General features: G+C 43.0%; 1 protein-coding gene across 3 annotated transcripts in view; it reads left to right on the plus strand.

Moving 5' to 3' along the window:
* The window catches only part of RGS6 (regulator of G protein signaling 6), a 386,017-nt gene that overhangs the window by 320,226 nt on the left and 45,990 nt on the right, over window positions 1–19,801 (plus strand). For all 3 annotated transcript variants that reach the window (XM_039911550.1, XM_029073117.2, XM_029073256.2), the window contains exons 8-12: window positions 499–575; window positions 5,962–6,043; window positions 6,950–7,024; window positions 9,780–9,878; window positions 14,391–14,452. In XM_039911550.1, coding sequence (XP_039767484.1) covers window positions 499–575; window positions 5,962–6,043; window positions 6,950–7,024; window positions 9,780–9,878; window positions 14,391–14,452 — 395 coding nt within the window. The remainder of the gene's footprint in view (window positions 1–498; window positions 576–5,961; window positions 6,044–6,949; window positions 7,025–9,779; window positions 9,879–14,390; window positions 14,453–19,801) is intronic.

A 19,801-nucleotide genomic window follows, 5' to 3' on the forward strand; every position in this document is an offset into this window, starting at 1 on the left:
GTTTGAATGTGTAGCCAATGGCCTTCCACTCACCAGCCACTGGCCAAGCTAGGAATGGAATGGGTAGGTCCCTGCTTGACTCTTCCTCCTGTAGCAGAGACTGGTAGAATATTGGAAACTCTCCAGGTGAGACCCTGAGAGAGAAACTTGGGAGAATACTTTCCAAGCACTTAGTACAGTGCTCTGCATACAGTAAGCATTCAATAAATATGACTGAATGAATAACAATAAACAGACACATTCCCTGCCAGTAGTAGTTGGATTTGAATATACCCACCTGTCCACCTTTACTCCCCGGTGAAATCACAGAGCTCAGTCATTACCACTGAGTCATTACCACTCAGTCATTACCACTCAGTCATTACCAAGCAGAGTAGGACAGTTCAACTTCGACTTCACTAGCCAATATGGTTGTCAACAAGTTTGGTAAGAAATGGTGGCATTTGTCTGACTCTCTTCCTAACTACCCCTTTCCCCCCGATTTCCATCTCTTCTCAGGAGAATTTAGCAAGACTGCAGAGGGCTTTCGCAAGGAAGTGGGAATTCATCTTTATGCAAGCAGAAGCACAAGTGAAGTAGGTACACCCCACAGAAACACCCTTGTTTTCCACTTGATTGACGGCATTTGTTAAGTGCTTACTATGTGCCAGGCTCTGTACTAAGTGCTGGGGTTGATACAAGTTACTCAGTCTATGTCCCAGAAGGGATTCACTGTCTTTGTTTTTATTTTATGGTATTTGTTAAGATCTTACTATGTGCCGGGCACAGTACTCAGCACTGGGGTAGATAAATGGTAATTGGGTTGAACACAGTTCCTGTCCCACTTGGGGCTCGCGTTCTTAATCACCATTTTACAAATGATGGAACTGAGGTCCAGAAAAAGTGAAGTGACATATCCAAGGTCACACAGCAGACAAGTGATGGAGCTGAGATTAGAACCCAGGTCCTCTGGTTCACAGACCCGTGCTCTATCTACAAGGTCAAAAAAAATTGTATTGCCAAGCAAGTTCTTGGTTCTTACTGCAGGGAAGGGCAATCTTCAGCACTCTTAGCGTGAAGGAGAAGTGCATCAGCAGGACAGCAGAAAACCTGGTGGTCAATAGGAATTAATCTGGGATAGGTTTCTGGGAAGATAATTATTCAGGCATTCTCCATTTCCCTTCAATTTGGCACTTCTAAATTAAGCTAGTTAATAATTAATAGTAACTGTGGTATTTGTTAAATACTATGTACCAAGCACTATTCTAAGCACTGAGGTAGATACAGTCTAATCAGGGCAGACACAGTCTGTGTCCCAGGTGGGGCTCACAGTCTTAATCCCCATTTTACATCTGAGGTAACTGAGGCACAGAGAAGTGAAGTGGCTTGCCCAAGGTCAGCAGCCAAGTAATAATAATAAATAATAATGTTGATATTTTTTAAGCGCTTACTATGTGCAGAGCACTGTTCTAAGCACTGGGATAGATACAGGGTAATCAGGTTGTTCCACGTGAGGCTCACAGTTAATTCCCATTTTACAGATGAGGTAACTGAGGCACAGAGAATTTAAGTGATTTGCCCACAGTGGCGGAGCTGGGATTAGAACCAGGTCCTTCTGACTCCTTCTGAGTCCCAGGCCCGTGTTCTATCTACTAGGCCATCCTTCTCTCTGGATGCACATTCTAGATTCTCCAGAATATTCCTACTGCTTCGTGGCAAGAGAAAACTTAGACCCAGATCAGGTTTTGTAAATCTAATCTCCTAGGACTTTTTTCTTTCCCCCATGGTATTTGTGAAGCATTTACTTTGTACCAGGCACTCTACTAAGAGCTGGGGCCTCTGATTTCATCTGGCAAGGCCCCAATCAGATGAAGTTTGTTATGGAAGTGACACTGCAGAGAGTGAAGGAGATGGGGGTAAATAAGCTGAAATAATAATTATAGCATTTGTCAGAGTTTACCATGTACCAAGCACTGTTCTAAGCACTGGGGGAGATACAAGGTAAGCAGGTTGTCCCACATGGGGATCACAATCTTAATCCCCATTTAGAGATGAGGTAACTGAGGCACAGAGAAGTTAATTAGCTTGCCTAAGGTCACCCCGCAGACAAGTGGCAGAACCCATGTCCTCTGACCCCCAAACCCGGGCTCTTGCCACCAAGCAAGCCCCCGCTGTGTATCACACCAGCTAGAAAGCCAGCCTTTTCTTCATTCATTCATATTTATTGAGCCCTTACAGTGTGCAGAGCACTGTACTAAGCACTTGAGAAGCAGCATGGCTCAGTGGAAAGAGCATGGGCTTGGGAGTCAGAGGTCATGGGTTCGAATCCTGGTTCTGCCACTTGTCAGCTGTGTGACTGTGGGCAAGTCACTTAACTTCTCTGTGCCTCAGTTACCTCACCTGTAAAGTGAGGATTAAGACTGTGAGCCTCACGTAAGATAACCTGATTACCCTGTATTTACCTCAGTGCTTAGAACAGTGCTCTGCACATAGTAAGCGCTTACAAATACCAACATTATTACTTGGGAGAGTACAATATAACAAGAAACATACACATTTCCTGCCAGAGTACAGAAAATTCCATGGTCAAGAGGGTTTTTTTTATGCTTAATAGTATTTTTTTAAGAGTTTACTATGTGCCACAGACTGCAGTAAGCACTAGGGTAGACACAAGTTAATCAGGTCGGACACAGTCTCTGTCCCACATGGACTCACAATCTTAATATCCATTTTATAGATGAGGGAACTGAGGCCCAGAGCATTGAAGTGACTTGCCCAAGGTCGCTTAGCAGAAAAGTCACGGAGCCGGGTTTAATATTAATAATCAAAATTGCAATAATTGTTGTGGTATTTGTTAAGCACCTACTGTATGCCAAGCACTGTATTAAGCACTGGGGTCCTACAAGATAATCAGGTCCCGTATGGGGCTCACAATCTAAGTAGGAGGGAGAACAGCTATTGAATCTGCATTTTGCAGGTGAGGAAACTGAGCCCCAGAGAAATGCAGTGACACACCCAAGGCCATAGAGCAGTCAAGTGGTGCAGGTGGGATTAGAGCCCAGGTCCTCTGACTCCCAGGCCCCATGCTCTATCCAACAGACAACACCACTTCTTTCCCTTCTCTGTCCTTCCTCTGCTTTCTATTCCACTCACAATTGATTGAGTCCATACAAAGAGCTTCTCCTTCACCACTGGACTGCGTCCAACCCAATCACTTGGTATCTCCCCCAGCACTTAGTACAGTGCTTGGCCCATAGTAATCACAGTGTGGCTCAGTGGAAAGAGCACGGGCTTTGGAGTCAGAGGTCATGGGTTCGAATCCCTGCTCGGCCACATGTCAGCTGTGTGACTGTGGGCAAGTCACTTAACTTCTCTGTGCCTCAGTTACCTCATCTGTAAAATGGGGATTAAGACTGTGAGCCCCACGTGGGACAACCTGATTCCCCTGTGTCTACCCCAGCGCTTAGAACAGTGCTCAGCACATAGTAAGCGCTTAACAAATACCAACATTATTATTATTAAATACCACAATTATTATCACCACCCATGAGATGCACTTAGCAGTCTGTTGCGCAGGCCCAGAGCTGTAGGGTGGAATTAGGCATTACTGGGTCAGAGAAGCAGCGTGGCGCAGTGGAAAGAGCACGGGCTTTGGAGTCAGGGCTCATGAGTTCGAATCCCAGCTCTGCCACTTGTCAGCTGTGTGACTGTGGGCAAGTCACTTAACTTCTCTGTGCCTCAGTTCCCTCATCTGTAAAATGGGGATGAAGACTGTGAGCCCCACGTGGGACAACCTGATTCCCCTGTGTTTACCCCAGCGCTTAGAACAGTGCTCTGCACATAGTAAGCGCTTAACAAATACCAACAAAAAAAAAAAAGCAGCTTGGGCTAGTAGATAGAGCACGGGCCCGGAAGTCCAAAAGACCTGGTTCTGTGGATATCCAGGCACCCAAAAAAACAGCGTAAAACAAAATGGAGTTAATTGGCGCTTTCAGAATCACCAAACATTTTAGGCTTCAAAAGGAGGGAAAATTGTAACTTGAATTTTGTGTTTCTGGATTAACTTTTTCGATAAACTACGATTACATTGTAATTGGTGACTTTACATACTCGGTAATTATCTTGGAAATAGCAGGGTGATTATGGGTTTATTTTAGTCTAGGAAAGTGAACCACTCTCATGAGCTCTGCAAAACTAGAAGTTACATGGTAATTAATCTCGGAGTTACTTCTCAATTTAAGGAGATGTTGTCAAGCAATCTGATGTCTTCTTTTGTGTGTATTCTGTTAATTAAAACTGAAAGCACGTGACTCATATAATTTACTTTCTATCGTTAATGTCATCTGTGTTTTCATCAGCTGCAGTGGGTAGAGAAAAATGGGTCAGTTTTCTTTTTCTCCATCCTTTTTTAAGGTATTTGTTAAGAGCTTATTATGTGCCAGGCACTCTACTAAGCACTGGGGAAGATACAAACTAATCAGGTTAGACACAGTCCCTGTCTCAGGCAGGGCTCTTAGTCTTAATGAGGCAACTGAGGCCCGAGAAGTGAAGTGACTTGCCCAAGGTCACCCAGCAGACACATGGCGGAGCCAGGATGACTATTAATAATAAGAAGAAGACTATTCCTTAAGCACTTACTGTCTGCCAAGCAACGGACTATGCACAGGAGTAAATACAAGATAAGCGGTTCCCACATGGGGCTCACAATCTAAGTAGGAGAGAGAACAGGTATTGAATGCCCATTTTTCAGGTGAGGAAAATGAGGCATAGAGAGGTTAAATGACTTGCCCAAGGTCATAAAACAGACAAGTAGCGGGGCTGAGATTAGAACCCAGGTCCTTCTGACTTCCAGGCCCATACTCTATCTAGGCAATTCTGCTTCTCATGTAATGTACATATCTTTAAATCGTATATTAAACATTATTTATTCATATTAATGTCTGTCTCTGTCCCTGGACTGTAAGCTCATTATGGGTAGGACACGTGTCTACTGATTCTGTTGTATTGTACTCTTCTGAGCACTTAGTACAGTGTTCGGCACATAGTAAGCACTCAGTAAATACCATCGATGGATTGATTACTGCATCTGGCATTTTCCATCCGGGGCCAGTATAAGTGAGGGAGCCAGACGCCGATCAGGGCTGAGATTGATGGTGTCGGAAGACTCCCCCAGTTCCAGCCTTTATTTTTTAGTTGAATTAAAATGGTGTGGTCCCCAACATTTTTAATTGCCTTAAATACATGACTCTTTGGAATTCTTGCCTGAATGCATGCATTCATTCATTCAATCATATTTATTGAGTGCTTACTGTATGCAGAGCACTGTACCAAGCACTTGGGAGAGTCCAAAATAACAATAAACTGACATATTTCCTGCCCATGATGAGCTTATGTCCTGCCCTTCCCCCCATGTAGTTTTCTAGAGGGCAGAATACACTGCTTATCTATCCAGTGCTTATGCTCCCAGATGAATCCATCATTGGTATTTATCTAGTGCTTTCTCTGTGCAGAGCACTGTACTAAGTGCTTGGAAGAGTACAGTATAACAGAATTAGCAGACACGTTCCCCATCCAGAGTGAGTTGACAGTCTATGAATGCATATTTCTATTTATGCCTTTTCTGTGGGCTACTGGCCCCCAGAAACCCTAGTGGAGAAAATGCCAGAAGGAAAAAGGCAGAAGCAAATGATAAGCAATGTAGCTTAGTGGATAGAGCACGGGAGTCAGAAGGAACTGGGTTCTAATCCCAGCAGCGCCACTCGTTAGCTAACCTTGGGCAAATCACTTCATGGCTCTGGGCCTCACTTCCCTCATCTGGAACATGAGGATTAAGATTGTGACCCCCACATGGGACAACCTGCTTACCTTGTATCTCCCCCAGCACTGAGAACAGTACTTGGCACAAAGTAAGCTACTTAGTACAGCATCCAGTAAGCAATTAAGATAAAATAAGTAAAGTCTCTTCTTTATTCCTATTTTCAGGATTGATCGGAAAAAAGATAAAACTGAAAGGAAAATTTTGGATAGTCAAGAGAGAGCGTTCTGGGACGTCCACAGGCCAGTGGTGAGATGAGTATGAATGTGTCTGTTTCTCATTGTATTGTACTCTCCCAGGCACTTAATACAGTGTTCTGCACAAAGTAACCGCTCAATAAATACTATTGAACGGATGAATGAGTTTGCACTGCTCTCTGGCATTTAGTCTTCCCCCAACTTTCTGGAAAACAAAGACCGGTCAGGCTACTGCTGAGAGGTTGTAAGGTTACGTGGAACATGAAAGAGTTGATGAGTTGAAACCGTAAAAACTGCCTTCCTATGCCACTGTACTCTCCCAAGTACATAGTACAGTGCTCTGCACACATTAAGCGCTCAGTAAATACGATCGAATGAATGCATGTCTGAATGAATGAATTTTGAAAGATTCCCGCAGTCCGACGTCTCAGCCATCTTCTCAGGTGCACAGAGGAGTTCAGGAGTCCGTATCAGAACTCAATTCTGAAACAACCAACCCCAAACATGCGCATTCGAAACCTGATTCTTTTCATATCTGACAGACAGTTACTCTCCCCTCCTTCAAAGCCTTATTGAAGGCACATCTTCTCCATGAGGCCTTCCCTGACTAAGGCCCCCTTTTCTCTTTTCCCAATCCCTTTTGTGTCACCCCGACTTGCTCCCTTTATTCTTCTCCCAGCCCCAGCCCCACAGCAGTTAGGTACATATCCATAATTTATGTATTTATATTTTCCTCCCCCCCCCCAAGACTGTATGGTCATTGTGGGGAGGGAATGTCTGTTTGTTGTTGTATCATACTATCCCAAACGCTTATTACAGTGTAAGGTTTATGCCATAACACAGCTTGAAAAAGAAAGATGGATATTCAACTGAAGGAGGTGACAGTGAGAATCTGTTTTAGCAATGAGCAGGAGGGGCGAGTTATGAATAGTAATTTATGTAATGACTTCTTTCTCAGCCAGGCTGTGTCAATACAACAGAGATGGACATCCGGAAGTGTCGGCGAATGAAAAATCCCCAGAAAGTCAAAAAGGTTGGCTAGCTTGGTTAAATTTCTTAATGCTTGCCTTGCTGTTTCTTAAACTCTAGCTAGAGATTTGCATTTACAGGGAACATAAAACCTTCAAGGCTTGGTAACCCGAAACTGTAAGACAAAGTATGTCAGTTTCCAAAGGGAGAAACTCAGGTTAGAGAAGGTAATCCTTTTGATCAAACCAAGACAAAAATTTGGTAGAAATTGAGAATGAAAATGGGAGTTTTTCTTACCAACCCTAGGAATTCCATTCTGTAAATGACCCTCTTGAAATCAAACAAATCACAAGTTTTCTTTTGGTTAATGGCAAGAAAAAAATCATTGTTTCCCAGGCTAGATGCTTTTTTAAATCTCTGAAATTTTTCCAACACTCCAAAGCCAGACTGAAATGCACAAAAGATAGACTATCTTCTGAAAGCGACTATGTGCTTTGAAGCATTTGTCTGTGCAAAATAATGTCTTACATGCCAATTACCTACAGACAACAAATTTATTGTCTATCCAACAAATTATCTTGTAACTACTCCAAGCTTAAAACAGTGTTTGACACATAGTAAGTGCTTAACAAATACCATGATTATTATTATTAATGAGATCTGTTTTACACATAGATATGAAAAAGAGGTTGTGGAAATTAAAATTCCAGATCAGTTGGTCAGTTGGTGTCATCAATAGGGGGAATTCATTTTTTCATTATGTAAGTGAAAGCAACATGGACAGAGCAAAGTAATCTTCTGAACAAAGAGATATACGAGCTGAAGGAGAAAGGGTAAGAAAAATAAAAATCAAAACAATTGAACCTTTTGTATGAAGGACAATTAGATTAAGATTTTGAGTCTCCGAAGAATCTGGTAATGTATCAAATTCTCACCTCTGGGTTTTTTCCCCCATTGCTCAGTAGAGGGCTCTGCACACACTTAGTAAATGCTATTATAGTAATGACAGTACTAATTATCAATAATAAATAATAATGGTACTTGTTAAGTATCAAGCGCTGTTCTAAGCACTGGGGTAGATATGAGATAATCAGGTTGAATACAGTGCCTGCCCACCATGAAGCTCACAGTCTTAATCCCCATTTTTCAGATGAGGGAACTGAAGCCCAGAGAAGTTTAGTGACTTGCCTAAGGTCACACAGCAGACAATTGAAAGCCGGGTTTAGAAACCGGTTCCTCCTGACTCCCGAGCCCATGCTGCATGCTATACCTTGTAATAGCTGCACAGTGATCAGATTGGACATAGCCGCTGTTCCGCCTGGGACTCACGGTCTAAGGGGAAGAAAGAACAGACATTTAATCCCCATTATACCAAAGAGGAAGCTGAGGCCCAGAGAGGTTCAGTGGCTTACCCAAGGTCACACAGCAAGCATGGGGCAGAGCTGAGACTAGACCCTACATCTCCTCATACCAGTGTCATGCTATGACTACTACTTTAGGGCAAAAGAACAGGACAAGGAAAGGCCAGCCCAGAAGAAAATACTAGCCAAGGACAATAAGAATAATAAGAATAATTGTGATGTTTGTTAGGCACTTACTATGTGCCAGGCACTGTACTAAGTGCTTAGTACAATGCCCTGCACGCTGTTAGTGCTTTATAAATACAATTGATTGATTGAAGTTAAACATGGTGTCGGTCCCTCACATCATACAGACTTTTCTAGGGCAAGTCTTCCTGAGGCATCTAACCAAGGAAACTGTCTCTGGGAGAAGCTTGAGATGGCCTCTTTGCTAATAACAAGAATAATAATAATAATTGTAGTATTTGTTAAAGCGCTTACTATGTGCCACCCAAGAAAATTTGGTTGGATACAGCCCCTGTCATGCAGGGGGCTCACAGTCTTTGTAGGAAGGTGAACAGGTAATAATAATAATAATGGTATTTGTTAAGCACTTACCATGTGCCAAGCACTGTCTGAAGCTCTGGGGTAGATACAAAGTAATCAGGTTGTCCCATATGGGACTCACAGTCTTAATCCCCACATTTTACAGATATTGAATCTTCATTTTATAGGTGAAGAAATTGAGGCACTGAGAAGGGAAGTGACTTGCTCAGGTCACCCAGTAGGCAAGTGGCAGAGCCAGGGTTATTAGTAACAATAATAATTAGTGGTAGAAGTCTAGTGATAATTGTTAAGTGTTTACTATATGCCAAAACTGTACTGAGCTCTGGGGGAGATATAAGATCACCAGGTCCCACAGGGGGCTCCCAGTAGGAGGGAGAAGAGCCCGGGCCTGGGAGTCAGAAGGTCATGGGTTCTAATCCCTGCTCCACCACTTGTCTGCCACGGGACTTTGGGCAAGTCACTTCACTTCTCTGTGCCTCAGTGACTTCATCTGTAAAATGGGTATTGAGACCGTGAACCCCACTTGGGATAGGGACTGCGTCCAACCGATTTGCTGGTATCCACCCCAGTGCTTAGTGCAGTGTCTGGCACATTGTAAGCACTTACATCATCATTATTATTATTAGGTTTTGAATCACCATTTTTCAGATGAGGGAACAGAGGCCCAGAGGAAGGAAGCAATTTCCCCAAGGTCACATAGCAGACAAGTGGCTGAGCCGGGATTAGAATTCAGGTCCTCTGATTCCCAGGCCCGTGCTTTTTCCATCAGACCACATTTGGTTGGTGGGAGAATTATGATCGACCCATTGAAAACGGCTAATGGTTCGGTGTTTTTAGGCTAGAGTGTTGGCAGGGTAGATGGAAATCTCCAGGGCCATAATGACCCTTCTGGTTCTCTTTCTCTCTTCCCAGTCAGTCTACGGGATCACTGAAGATTCTCAGCCTCAGAGCCCCATTCATACACCTGCTCAGCCCATCAGAAAAACCACAAAAGAAGACATCCGAAAACAGGTGAGGGAATCAGCCATTTCTCATGTCTGGGTAGGGAAAATCTGATGAATGTTGGCTGTGGAGGGGTTTGTGGGACATTTCTAGAATCATAGTAATAATATTAAATGATTGATTGGTTGGTATTTGTTAAGTGCTTACTATGTTGTGGGCAGGGAATGTATTTATTGTTATTTTGTGATCTCCCAAACAGTACAGTGCTCTGCCCACAATATGCGCTCAGTAAATACGATTGAATGAATGAATGTACCAGGAACCGTACTAAGCGCTGGGGTAGGTATTTATTCATTCATTCAATCGTATTTATTGAGTGCTTACTGTGTGCAGAGCACTGTACTATCACTTGGAAAGTACAATTTGGTAACAGATAGAGACAATCCCTTCCCAACAACGGGAGCCCAGTTTAGAAGGGGGGAGTCAGACAACAAAACAGAACAAGTAGACAGGCATCAATAGCATCAATATAAATAAATAGAATTATAGATATATACACATTATTAATAAAATAAATAGAAAAATATGTACATATATACACAAGTGCTGTGGGGTGGGGAAGGGGGTAGAGCACTGGGAGGGAGTCGTGTGATGGGGAGGGGAGGAAGAGCAGAGGAAAAGGGGTGCTCAGCCTGGGAAGGCCTACTGGAGTAGGTGAGCTTTCAGAAGGGCTTTGAAGGGGGAAGTGTGCTATTTTGGCACATGTGAGGAGGGAGGGCATTCCAGGCCAGAGGGAAGACGTGGGCCAGGGGTCGACGGCGGGACAGGCGAGAACGAGGCCCAGCGAGGAGGTTAGCCATGACAGAGGAGCGGAGTGTGTGAGCTGGACTGTGTAAAAAGAGAAGGGAGGTGAGGAAAGAGGGTGCAAGGGGACAGAGAGCTATGAAGCCAATAATGAGGAGTTTTTGCTTGAATGATTGATTGATTGAATGGTATTTGTTAAGTGCTTATTATGTTGCGGGCAGGGTATAGGTTTATTGTTATTTTGCACTCTCCCAAGCACTTAGGACAGTGCTCTGCACACAGAATGTGCTCAATAAACAGGATAGAATGAATGAATGTACCAGGCACTGTATTCAGCATTGGGGTAGATACAGATAAACGGGTCAGACAGTCCCTGTCCCACATAGGGCACATGGTCTTCATCTCCATTTTACAGATTAGGTAACAGAGGCACAGAGAAGAGAAGTGACTTGTCTAAGGTCACACAGCAGATAAGTGATGGAGCAGGGATTAAAACCCAGGTCCTCTGATTCCTAGGTGCGTGCTCTTTCCACTGATAACTGAACTATTTGTTAAGTGCTTACTATGTGCCAGATACTTTACTAAGCCTTGGGGTAGATATTGGTTGAACACAGTCCCTGTCCCACATGGGGCTCACATGGTCTTCATCCCCATTTTTACAGATGAGGTAAACGAGGCACAGAGAAATGAAGTTACTTGGCCAAGTTCACACAGCAGACAAGCGGCGGAGGCAGAATTAGAATCCAGGTCTTCTGACTCCCAGGCCCGTGCTCTTTCCACTAGGCCACAGTGCTCCTCAGGCCACACCGTTCCTCATGCTCCTCCTCATACTTACTTGCCCAAATCACCTTCCTTTTTTGCAGAATAGGGGCGGGACTACAATTAAGTCTAGCAATAGAGAAGAATGAGAAAATGAAAGATAAAAGGAGGGGAGAAGGAAGAGAAAGATGAGGACCTTTGGAACTGTGACTTTTATTTGTACTGCAGTCTCCCACGAGCTGTGTACAACAGGCAATCAATGAATTCCAGTACACACACACACAGACATACCTCTTCTCTTTCTAACAATGAATCGTATTTACTGAGCACTTACTGGGTGTAGAGCTCTGCATCCAACATTTGGGAGATTACCGTATAACTGTTGATAGATGTGTTTCCTGCCCACAACCAGCTTACTGTCTGGAGACACTTTCTACTCCAGAGTTGGCACATTTCAGTGAAGAAACCCCCTCAATCAATAAGTGGTGTTTACTAAGCGCTTACTATGTGCAGAGCACTGGACCCAGCGCTTGGGAGAGTATGCTGCAACAGAATTAGCGGACACTTTCCCTGCCCATAACGAACTCTGCTACATAAGCGGATTCCGACCCTCCTCTCCTTTCTACCCTTGTGCACCGTACCATCTCGACTTTCAATTCTAGGGCTCAAACTTAATTTTCTATTTCCTCTGTGAAAATCAGAGCAGGGAAAAAAAGCGGGGAGACAATTAGGTGACTAAATATGGTATTCGTATTTTTACTCCCTTTCTTCCTCAAGGGCACAGTCATCATATTACTTTGTCATTAGAGAGCTTTTAGAAGTGTTGTGATCTCTGAAGAATCAGCATCTAGAATCAGTCAATCCATCAATCAGTCAGTGGTATTTCTTGAGTGCTTACTGTGTACAGGCCACTGTAATATCCCATCGCCTTGATTCTATTTAGTTGCCATTGTTTTTACGAGATGTTCTTCCCCTTGACGCTGTTTAGTGCCATTGTTCTTGTCTGTCCGTCTCCCCCGATTAGACTGTAAGCCCGTCAAACGGCAGGGACTGTCTCTATCTGTTGCCGACTTGTTCATCCCAAGCGCTTAGTACAGTGCTCTGCACATAGTAAGCGCTCAATAAATACTATTGAATGAATGAATAATATCCACGTAGGAGAGTACAACACCACAGTATAACTACCTAGATGATTCCCCAATGTCACAGCACTTACAAACATACCTTTAATTTATATATTATCAATCATTTATTTTTTTCATTTTAATGTCTGTCCCTCTAGGCAGGGAAGCTATCTGCTAATTCTGTTGTAGAATCCTCTCCCAAGCACCTACTACAGTACTCTGTAATTTCTTTATATTAATGTGTCTCCCCTTCTAGACTGTAAGCTTATTGTGTGCAAGGAATGTGTCAGTTGTACTCTTATATCGTATTCCCCCAAGGGCTTAGTAGAGTGCTCAGCACAGAGTAAGCACTCAATAAATACAATGGAATGAATGAATGAAAGAATGAATGATGACTCTGTACAAAGACTTCAGTAAATACCATGGATTGAATGATCGACCTGCTTTCAACTCTGGCTGCCTTATGTGCAGGATTAAGAATAAGAAAGATTCTTCAATTATTCCAGCATTCTTTTGACTCGATTTTTTTCCCCCTTCCAAGAAGGTCTATCCAGAACAGACTAGGGGAGATAAAATGCATTAATTCCTTCATTCAGTTGTATTTATTGAGTGCAGGGCTTGGGATAGTACAATGCAACAATAAACAGACACATTCCTGCCCATAACAAGCTTACAGTCTAGAGGTGGGGAGACAGACATGAGTACAGTGCTTTACACACAGTAAGCAAATAATAAATAGGATTGAATGAATTAATATAAATAAATTATAGATTTGTACATAAGTGCTGTGGGGTTGGGAAGAGGGAAGAACAAAGTGAGCAAGTCGGGGTGATACAAAAGGGAGTGGGAGAAGAGGAAACGAGCCCTTAGTTAGGGAAGGCCTCTTGGAGGAGATGGGCCTCAGAAAGGCTTTGAAGAAAGGTGGAGAAGTTGTCTGTCCATTTTGAGGAGGGAGGGAGTTCCAGGCTAAAGGCAGGACAGGGGTGAGGGTTCACCGGCAAGATAGATGATATCGAGGGACAGTGAGGTGAGCATTAGAGGAGTGGAGTGTGCAGGCTGGATTGTAGTAGGAGAGTAGCAAGGTGCGGTAGGAGCTGTTAAGGTGATTGACTGCTGTCAAGCCAATGGTGAGGAGTTTTTATATGATGTGGAAGTGAAGGGGCAACCTCTGGAGTTATTTGAGGAGTGGGGTGACAGATCCTGAACGTTTTTAAAGAAAAATGATCTGGGCAGTAGAGTGAAGTATGGACTAGAGTGGGGAGAGATAGGAGGCTGGGAGGTCGGGAAAGGAGGCTGATGCAGTCATCCAGGTGTGATAAGATGAGTGATTGTAGTAATGTGGTAGCCATTTGGATGGAGAGAAGAGGGCAGATTTTAATGATGTTGTGAAGGTGGGGCTGAAAGGATTTAACAATGTATTGACTATGTGGATTGAATGAGCCAGAAGATTCCCAGATCAAGTCAAGGTGATGGATTTGTGAGCCAGGAAGGATGGTGGTGCCATCTATTGTGATGGGAAAGTCAGGGGGAGGACAGGGATTGGGTGGAAAGATAAGGAGCTCTGCTTTGGACCTGTTAAGCTTGAGGTGACAGGAGGACATCCAAGTAGAGATGTCTTAAAGGCAGGAGGAAATGCGATTCTATAGAGAAGGAGAGTGATCAGGACTGGAGAGGTAGATTTGAGTCTCATTCACATTGAAGTGATAGTTGAAGCCATGGGAGTGAATGAGTTCTCCAAGGGAGTGGGTGTAGATGGAGAAAAGAAGGGGACCCAGAATGGAACGTTGAGGGACTCCCACAGTTAAGGGGTGGGAGGTCATCGCTGCTCTGATTTTTCATTCATAAAAGGGTCCCAGGATGAAGTCAACTTTGGTGATGTTGTTTCTTTTCCCAGATAATGTTTTTGAATGTGCAGATGGACAGACACCGTTTGAAAATGTCCAAAGTCGCTGAAAGGTAAGGGCCACCGGTTTGAGAAATGCTTCCCTTCAGCTGAGAGAAATGGGGAACAGAGTACATTCTCAATGTCTCCCCTGAAAGTTCACCCAACCCAAGGCTGTCTCTCTCAAATGGTAGCGACTCGTTCTTCCACTGATATTGAGAAAAATGGCCTTCTAGAAGCCAAAAAATCTTTTAAGCCATGAGAGTTGTGTCTGATCTAGTCAGTGGAAATAGAATGAGAAGCAGCCTGGCCTAGTGGAAAGAGCACAGGCCTGGGAGTTAGGAGGACCTGAATTCCAAATTGCAGCTCTGCTCCTTGTCTGCCATGTGACTTTGGGCAAGTCACGTAATTGCTCTGGGCCTCAGTTCTCTAATCTGTAAAATAGGAATTAAGACTTTGAGCCTCATATGGGACAGAGACTGTTTCCAAACGGATTAGGTTGTATCTACCCCAGAAATTAGTACAGTGCTTGGAACCTAGTAAGCTCTAAACAAATACCATAAAATAATCATCAGGAGTATTTATTCACCACTTACTGTATACAGAGAACTGTACTAAGCGCTTGAGAGAGTACAATACAACAGAGCTAGCAGACACATCCCTTGCCCACAACAAATTGACAAACAAAACCATTTGATGAATATTTTTTCCTTCAATCATTTGATATAGGCAAATGAAATAATTCCCTACCCCAATGCAAAATTTCCAGATTAATTTAAGAAGGAAAATAAACTCTTATCTATAGTAATATGGATAAGTACCTATAAATTCAAAAGCTTTCAAATGACCACACTGCCAAATTTTGCCAACTCCAGATTGACTCTTTTCTGCCTTTGGGTTGAACCCATTTGGCAAAAAAAAAAATAGGCAGTTATGTCATTTAAACTAGTCATAGATCATGTTTCCCAAGGAACTTTTTCCCCGTTTTTCAGGATGGTCCTGAAAAATGAGTCTGACTATTTGGGAATAATGTAACTAATCTGCCCCCCCAAAACTGAACATATACCCCTGAGATCATTTACATATGAAGGCACGTAAGTCTAAAGACAAATCTAAAAATGTTTTCCAAGTCAGAGATAAATCCCCCAGTCATTTAACTCCACACTAGGTTGTTGCATCTAATCGTGCAGACAGATCTTTCTTTAAGTTTGATTGGGTACTGCACTGTGATGGAGAAATACTATTCTCTAGAGACAGGATGATGAAAGATTAATAGCCAACTAAAATGAAGTCGCTGAGAAGCAGCGTGGCCTAGTGGATAGAGCCTAGGCCTAGGAATCCCAAGTACCTGGGTCCTCATCTGAGCTCTGCTTCTTGTCTGCTGTGTGACCTTGGGCAAGTCACTTCCCTTCTCTGGGCCTCAGTGACTTCATCTGTAAAATAGGGATTAAGTAATAATAATGTTGGTATTTGTTAAGCATGGCGCAGTGGAAAGAGCACAGGCTTTGGAGTCAGGGCTCATGAGTTCGAATCCCAGCTCTGTCACTTGTCAGCTGTGTGACTGTGGGCAAGTCACTTAACTTCTCTGTGCCTCAGTTCCCTCATCTGTAAAATGGGGATTAAGACTGTGAGCCCCACGTGGGACAACCTGATTCCCCTGTGTCTACCCCAGCACTTAGAACAGTGCTCTGCACATAGTAAGCGCTTAACAAATACCAACATTATTATTATTATTATTTTTACTATGTGCAGAGCACTGTAGTAAGCGCTTAACAAATACCAACATTATTATTATTATTATTCTTACTATGTGCAGAGCACTGTTCTAAGCGCTGGGGTAGACACAGGGGAATCAGGTTGTCCCACGTGGGGCTCACAGTCTTAATCCCCATTTTACAGATGAGGTAACTGAGGCACAGAGAAGTTAAGTGACTTGCCCACAGTCACACAGCTGACAAGTGGCAGAGCTGGGATTCGAACTCATGATCTCTGACCCCAAAGCCCATGCTCTTTTCACTGAGCCACGCTGCTTCTCAAGTCTGTGAGCCCCATATGGGACGGGGACTCTGTCCAATCAGATTAACCTTGCATCTCTCCCAGCACTTTGAACAGTGCCTGGCACATAAAAAGTGCTAAACAGATTGAAAAAAAAAAGTAGAAACAAGGAAAAAAAACAATGTCTAAAAATGGCGAATAAGCCCTGAGAGCAGGCATCACATCTACTGTCTCTATTGAATGGCACTTCCCCAAGCGCGAGTAAAGTGCACTTTACACAGTAAAAATGCTCAGTAAATATCACTGAAGCTCATTATGAGCATGGAACATTTCTGCTAATTCTGTTGTACTGTACTTTCCCAAACAGGGCGGTGGTCTGCACAAAGTAAGTGCTCAATAGATGTGATTGACTGATTGATGGGCATCCCAGGTTTTCAGAACTCGCATTTTAGCAGCATCTATTCCTTGCTTCTTGGAACCAAATTCTTCCAGGGCCTAAAAATACCCCTGTGGTACTTAGCTTAGAACTTGGATAGAATCATCACCTCTTTTAAACCTCTAGGTATGATGATCTCATTTCTATGGGAAGCCTTTCCTTATGGGAGTTGTACTTATAAAAAGCTGTACATTTCTAATTATTTCTAAAATGATTAGCAATTTACCATATCATTATTAGGTAGAACGATAGGAATGTAATTAGAGAATAGAGCTCTCTCTCTTAATTTCTTGCACATTCAATGTTGCTCCCTCCTAGCCAAGACAGCCCTCTGGCTTGGGTAATTATTGTACTTTTCCAAGCATAGTACACATTTAGTACAGTGCTTTGCACACAGAAAGCGCTCAGTAGATAACATTGATTGGTTCAGAGCCTTTATGTCTTTGTTCCTCTATTTTTTTATTTGTAATGGTATTTGTTAAATACTAGGTGCCAGCTGGGGTACATACACGTTAATCAGGTTGGACATAGTTCGCATCCCAAATGGGGCTCAGAATCTTCATCCCCATTTGACAGATGAGGTAGCAAAGGCACAGAGAAGCCAAGGCCACACAGCAGGCAAGTGATGGAGCAGGGATTAGAACCCAGGTCCATCTGACTCCCAGGCCCCTGCTCTCTCCAGTAGGCTATGCTGTTTCTTTTCTAGACTGTCTGAGGTCAGTTGGGGTAGCTCCTTTTTTGAACTCTGTAAAACACTCTGAACTTTCCATTTCCCAAGACTACCACTGTCTGAGCAGTGACCCTCCTCTGCCAGAGTTTTTGTTCATCCGACCCTTCATTGGAGTTTCTTGGTCCTTTCGGGCAATCAGTTGAATTTATTGAGTGCTTACTGTGTATAGAACACTGTACTAAGCATTTGGGAGAGTACAATACAACAAAATTGGTAGACATGTTCCCTGCCCACAATGAGTTTGCATTGTGAAATAATCGAGTGGTATTTATTGAGCAACTATTGCATGTAGATTATGATACTAAGCATTTGGGAGAGTTCAATATAGCAGAGATGGTAGTCACTTTCCCTGCCCACAATGAGTTTGCAGTCCGGAGGACGAGAACTCTGTTAGTAATAAAAATAATAACAACAATAATAATTATGTTATTTGTTAAGCGCTTACTATGTGCCAGGCACCATACTAAACATTGGGGTAGATATAAGGAAATAGGTTTGGAAATGGTCCCTCTCCCACGTGGGGCTCACTGTCTAGATCCCCATTTTACAGATGAGGTAACTGAGGCCCAGAGAAGTGAACTGACTTGCTCAAGGTCACACAACAGACCTTGGAGTCAGAGGACCTGGGTTCTAATTCTGACTTCATCTCTTGCTTGCTATACGACCATGGGTGAGTAACTTAACTTCCTGGTTTACTAACTACCATAATGATGAGTGACCTCAATTTCATAATTAGTCCTCATGTTTATCTTTTCTTGCCAGTTTTATTCACAATTTGCTGTTTCTGATTTAATTAACTTGTACCTACCCCAGCACTTAGAACATAGTAAGTGCCTAAGAGATGCCATAAAATAAAAACATAGAAGAAAATACTGTATCTTGAGCCATTTTCCTTACCACAGATTACCTTTACCCTATCCATTCCTTCCTCCAATTTTTTTATATTATCTTTTTACTACTTTCATTTTACCATTCCTGGCTCCCCAAGAAAGCTAAATATCATACACTCTTGCCATTGTATATTTATGTATTCTTGAGATTCTTCTCCATGTTGTTAGCACCCATCCATGAATCGTGCGTGGTTCCCTCTCCCTGTAATTTGATTTTTAACTGGGAAATTTTATTATTAGTAGTAGTAATAATAATAATGATAATAATAATAATTGTACTTGTTAGGCACTTACTATGTGCCAAGTCCTGTTCTAAGCAATCGAGTAGATACAAGGTAATCAGGTTTGAAACATTCCCTGTCCTATATGGGGCTCAAACTCTTATCCCCAATTTATAGATAACAGGCACAGAGAAGTTAAGTAACTTGTTCAACATCAAGCAGACACATGGGATTAGAACCCAGGTCCTTCTGACTCCCAGACCCGTGCTATCTCCATGCTGCGTTAGGTAAAGCCAAATGATATCTATAAACTTCCTGATAACAGCAAGTCCTGATATCTATTGAATATCCCTCGTCGTCTGTTACTTCCATGCTTCAATCTCATCCCTCTCACCATCGACCTTTCTCTTTTCTGGAACTCCCTTCTCCAAGGTATGTGACAGACCATCACTCAACCTATGTTCAAAGCCTTTCTAAAAATCATATCACAGGAAGTAGTGTTCCCTAGTGGAAAGTGCAGTGGCCTGGGAGTTGGAGATCTGGAATCTTATCCTGACTCTGCCACTTTCCTACTGTTTGATCTCGGTCAAGTCTCTTCACTCTACTGTGCCTTTGTTTCCTCATCATTAAAATGGGGATTAAGGCTGTGATCCCCATATTGGACAGGGACTGATTACGTATTGGTTATGCACTTACTATGTACCTGGCACTGTTCTAAGCATTGGGGTAGAGACAAGCTAATCAGGTTGGACACAGTTCTGTCCCATGTGGGGCTCACAGTCTTAATCCCCATTTAAGAGATGAGGGAACTGAGGCCCAGAGCAGTTAAGTGACCTTCCTAAGGTCACACAGCATACGAATAGCAGCCCTTCTAACTCACAGGCCCATGCTCTATTCTCGAGGCCATGCTGCTTCAAAATTGCTTGGCATTATCCTTTCTCCCATGCACACCTCTTGATCCCTAAGATTTCAAGAGGACTTTTCTCTGCTTCAGTTCTCTTTACCTCCTTTTTCTTCTCCCTCCCTCTTCCATTCACTCTGAGTCGCAGGAGGTGCTGCATATTTGCCAGCAGCCTGTTTTCTGTCCCCAGTGTCATAATGATCTGCGAGAATCAGGTTGAAGACACAGTCTCTTACCTGTATTAAGAGCA

The sequence above is a fragment of the Ornithorhynchus anatinus genome, chromosome 1, assembly GCF_004115215.2.
Source record: "Ornithorhynchus anatinus isolate Pmale09 chromosome 1, mOrnAna1.pri.v4, whole genome shotgun sequence".
NCBI lineage: Eukaryota > Metazoa > Chordata > Mammalia > Monotremata > Ornithorhynchidae > Ornithorhynchus > Ornithorhynchus anatinus.